Below are 5,000 nucleotides of genomic sequence, written 5' to 3' on the forward strand. Positions count from 1 at the left end.
TTCTGCTACCATAACTTTGCAGGTATAACCTTGTCTAAGAGCCACATTAAGGAAATGCCATGAGCAGAACAGACAGTGGAAAAAACCAGGCCCACATCTATAAACACAATTATGTGTGGTGATCTTTAATCATTTATACTAGGATACATGACAGTTTGGAAACAAAGCATGTTCTATGCACATGCACTGGGAAAAACTAAATGGAATGTGGTGAAATACTAGCCAAAAAATGTGAATATGAAACTTTCGCACATTGTCAATCTCTGTAAATTAAAACAGTGTCTTTGATGTCTTATATCTGCTATGAGGACTGCCTTCTGCACAAATCCAACTTCAAAGCATGCCATAACAGGAAGACATGCAAATAATGCTTCTCTGTGCCCATGAAAACCAGCTCTGACTTGATCCTGCAGCTGTAAGGGAGGAACCCAGCTCTGGATTCCCAGGTCCTTACATTCAGTGATCAGCACTCAAAACAGACCACTGACCATGGACTTTGGGCTCAGCTTAGTTTTCCTTCTCCTTATTTTAAAGGGTAATTCATACAGATGAGATTCTGTCTATTGTGTACTCATGAGAAATAAAAATTGTTTTGTTTATTTGTTTTGTTTGCTTTTGTTAGTGACAGTTTTCAAACCAGCATTCTCTGTTTGCAGGTGTCCAGTGTGAGGTGAAGCTGGTGGAGTCTGGCGGAGGCTTGGTGCAGCCTGGAAGCTCCCTAAAACTCTCTTGTGCAGCCTCTGGATTCACTTTCTCTGACTACTGGATGGCCTGGGTTCGCCAGGCTCCAGAGAAGGGGCTGGAGTGGGTTGCATCCATTACTAATACTGGTGGTAGCACCTACTACCCAGACAGTGTGAAGGGCAGATTCACCATCTCCAGAGACAATGGCAAGAACACCCTATACCTGCAAATGAGCAGCCCGAGGTCTGAGGACACAGCCATGTATTACTGTGCAAGAGGCACAATGAGTGAAAATTACTGTGAACTCAAACACAAACCTCCTGTGGGGGTTCAGAGAGGGCTTTGACCAGCAGGGGGCGAAGAGATCACTCAAATCTCCCAGGTAATGAGAGTTACAGCCCAGTCAGGAGGCCTGGAGGGAAGAGAGGACTGAACTCAGTAGGTATGTAGGTTGCCTCTCTACAGGGATTATCTCTACAAGTAGAGTATGTAGTAATCCTTAAAGTTTACAACTGTTTAACCCAATTTCTGATATCCTGTGATGTTCTATTGATTATTTTATGTATTTACATTTCAAATGTTTCCCTTCCCACTCTTGGCTCCATGAAATAGAATTCCATCCCCACTCCATTGGCCTCTGAGAGAGTACTCCTCCATCCACCTACCCACTCTCATCTCACCCCTCAAGCATCCCCTATCACTGGGACAACAAGCCTCTACTGGACCAAGCAAGTTCTCTCCCATTAATGGCAAATAAGGCAATCTGCTGCTACATGTATAGCAGGAGCCATGGACCCACACATGTACACTTCTGGTTGGTGCTTTAGTCCCTGGGAGCTCTGAGTGGTCCAGGTAGTTGATGTTATTGCTCTTCCTATAGGGTTGCAGACCCTTTCAGCTCCTTCACTCCTTCCCATAGTGTGGGGCAGTAGTCTGTGCAAACAACCTAGTCCTGGTCAAGTAAGAGGTCTGGAACTCCAGAGACCCGGTGGGTAGTAATTTCTGCCTGCATGGGATGGAAGGTGATCAACCATGCCTCCTGATTCTCTGGATCCTGTTTCAGTCACTACCCACCAAAGACCCCATCAGGAGAGGTGTGTGATGTTGGTCACATATAGCAGCACCAAGCCTTCTTACACACTAATAAAGATTTCCCCAAGCTCTCAGCCCAAACCAATGAGAAATAACTCCTGTCAAATCACCCCCAAAACTGTATATAAATCCTATCCAGGGAATTAATGGGGTGCAAAAGATCTACTCTGTTGTCTGAGCTTTTGTTCTAAGTGCTGTAACATTTGGGGAAGAGATCTGCTCTCCCTAAACACAGCCTGAAGCACTCCACACTCCTCACTGGCTAGTCAGCCTCTCCTCAGCCCAGCCTGACCCAACTCAGTGCAGGGTGGGGCTTCCCTTCACTGAAACTCTAGCACCCGGCCAGAGATCTCCATGGAAAGCCTCTGGCATACAGGCCCACACCCTAACTCTTCCATTGGGGTCACAGGGCTCAGTCCAATGGTTGACTGTGAGTGTCTACATATGTGTTAGTCAGGTCCTGGCAGAGCCTCTCATAGGGCAACCATATTAAGCTCCTATTTGCAAGCACTTTTTGAAATCATGATGGTGTCAATGAAATCGGGCTTTGGTGTCTGCCGATGTGATGGATGCCAAGGTGAGGTGGTCTCTGGATAACCTTTCCTTCAGTTTCTGCTCCATTTTCATCCCTGCATTTCTGTTAGACAGGAATAATTCTAGGTTAAAATTTTGAGATTGGTGAGTGACTCCTTCCCTCAACTGGAGGCCATGCCTATCTATTGGAGGTGGTCTCTTCAAGTTCTCCCTCCCCTCTATTGGGTATTTCAGCTAATGTCATCCCCATTGGGTCTGGGGAGTCTCTGACATCCCTAGCTTCTAGGACTTTCAGATAGTTCCCTCAGTTTCCTGGAAACCCACGGCTATGTTTCTATTTATTCTCCTGGCCCTTTAATTTCTCTCCTGTCTCTTCCCATACCTGAACCTGCCCCCATTTTCCCTTCCCTTCCACTCTCCCTCACAGGACTCTCCTTCCCTCTACCTCCCAAGATTATTTTGTTACCCCTTCTCAGTGGGGTTGAACCATCCACACTGAGGCCTTCCTTCTTGTTAAGCTTCATTTAGTCTGTAAGTTACATCATGGATAGTCTGAGTTTTGGGGATAATATTCACATATTGATGAGTACATACTATGTATGATCTTTTGTGTCTGGATTACCTCACTCAGGATGGTACCTCACTGAGTAGTATTCCATTGTGTAAATGTACTTCATTTTCTGTATCCATTCTTCTGTTGAGGGACATCTGTGTTTTATCCAGCTTCTGGATATTATAAACAAGGCTGCTATAAACATAGTGGATCATGTGCCCTTGTTAGGTGTTGGAGCATCATATCGCTGTCTTATCCTATGAGCTATTACCATGGAATCTGTCCTTTAGTAAATATGGGAACACATATTGCATCAGTCTGACTGTCAAAAATAATTCATTGAGGTACTTGGATATCCAAGAATGTCTACCTACTATTATGTATTCTGTTTGGTTTCCATGTGGGCAAAGACCCATGAAAACATTGTACTTTAACATAGACAAATATTAATTGCTTCCCTGAAGTTGTTGACCATATTCTCTCCTGTGATCATGTAACCCCATTTGGGGCACAGGCATTGACATCTTTATGCTTTCTGGATGAGTTCTCTAGCTGGGCATTTTTCACCTCACAATTCAAAGAAGTTGGATGAATTTTTCCAATAAAAGCAGAATCTCCTTGTCTCTTTGTTTTATGAATTCAAAATTGATTGACTCCAGCCTTTGCTTTCTTCAAGGCTTGGGAATAGATTGTATGCCTCATCATTGTATCCTACTGAATTGAGCCTCATTAGATTAATCCCTTTCACAAAGGTAAATGGGTGAAATTAATTAATTAATTAATTTAAAACCCAAGTTTGCATAAGTGGACTTAAGTTGATTCCATCACAACTTGCATGGGATGACTGTCTCCCTAATGTTAAGACCTGTCTCCATCATTGTCATTCAGAAGCCAAAGATTATGCACAACAGAACAAGAAACCAAAAAGCCAAAAAGCAGAGGACTTCAATTACAAGTAATAGACCCAGACCCAGAGTCTCTGAGAACTGACTTTGCAGTTGGATCCAGCCATTTACTTCTCTTCCCTGGGATTTACATAACCAGGGAAAGGAGAAAAAAACCTATAATATCTGTTCTCGATGGTGGTCAACAACACAAGGCCCAGGTTCCCCAAATTCATGCCTGCCTTCTGCTATAGTTCTTGCCATAATGCAGACTACTCCAGTCTATTTTATACTCCAATTAACAAACCTCAAGACTAGCAGCATGTTACTGCTTATTCTGAATGTTATGAACAGGTGAGCTCCCATGCCTCACCAATGCAATAATCATATTTAGGAATTTGGGTATTTATGTGCTATAACCTAAGGGGAGAGAAATAGAGAAAACTACATAGAGATATACACTGACAGAAATCAAGACTTATATACGCTATTCCCTAAGTCCTATTTCCCCAAGTGGCAAGGAGTATATATAGTTCGAGCCTAGTGAGATGAGATCCAAATCAGACTCCTGGGTCTTCTTTTAGATAAGCATGTGAGATCACCTGGACTGAATACCTGGGATGAGCTTCCTTGCAATCTACTTTACAAATGAGATAACAATAAGTCTGGCTCCACAGAAACCATGAGGATAATTTTAAATACTTCCTTAAGTAGAATGTCTGATCACTAAGAGCCCAATTCCATCCTAAATACTCTTCTATAATATACATAGATATAAAATTGCACATAGGAAAAGGGACACTGTTCTCCCTGCACTACATAAATATGGGCTCATTTACTAAATGTTCCCAAATTTCTTCCTAGGGCTGCACAGTGTGATTCCTACAACTTCCTGTTTATCTATAATTTGAACTCCAGACAGTACCAGAAAAACATTCCTTATGTTTCTCTCCAGGTGTTCAAAATTCACAGTGCAAATTTCTGTCACCAGGACAGCAAACTGGAAACCTTATTCAGTGCTTTCTTTTATCTTCTTAGGTACCTCCCCCAATGCAAAGCAGTCCTCAGGCTCAGACAGAAAGCCCAGACCTAGCTGAGAAGGCCCATCTTCATCTCACTAGAGCCTCTATCAGAGAATGGCTATCCTGGTGCTGCTCCTCTGCCTGGGGACATTTCCAAGCTGTAAGTGTTTCAGGGTTTCAGAAGAGAGACTCAGACATGTCAGCTAGGAGATGCAGGACTAATGTTGGCAT

At 43.1% G+C, this 5,000-nt stretch overlaps 1 gene segment (V, D, J or C); it reads left to right on the forward strand.

Moving 5' to 3' along the window:
* The first annotated feature begins 399 nt into the window (after positions 1–399).
* LOC116091290 lies at positions 400–1,030 on the forward strand. The segment is given in 2 exon segments: positions 400–535; positions 657–1,030. Coding segments are annotated over 2 exon segments (420 nt in total).
* The last annotated feature ends 3,970 nt before the right edge of the window (positions 1,031–5,000 follow it).

The sequence above is a fragment of the Mastomys coucha genome, chromosome X (assembly GCF_008632895.1).
Source record: "Mastomys coucha isolate ucsf_1 chromosome X, UCSF_Mcou_1, whole genome shotgun sequence".
Lineage (NCBI taxonomy): Eukaryota > Metazoa > Chordata > Mammalia > Rodentia > Muridae > Mastomys > Mastomys coucha.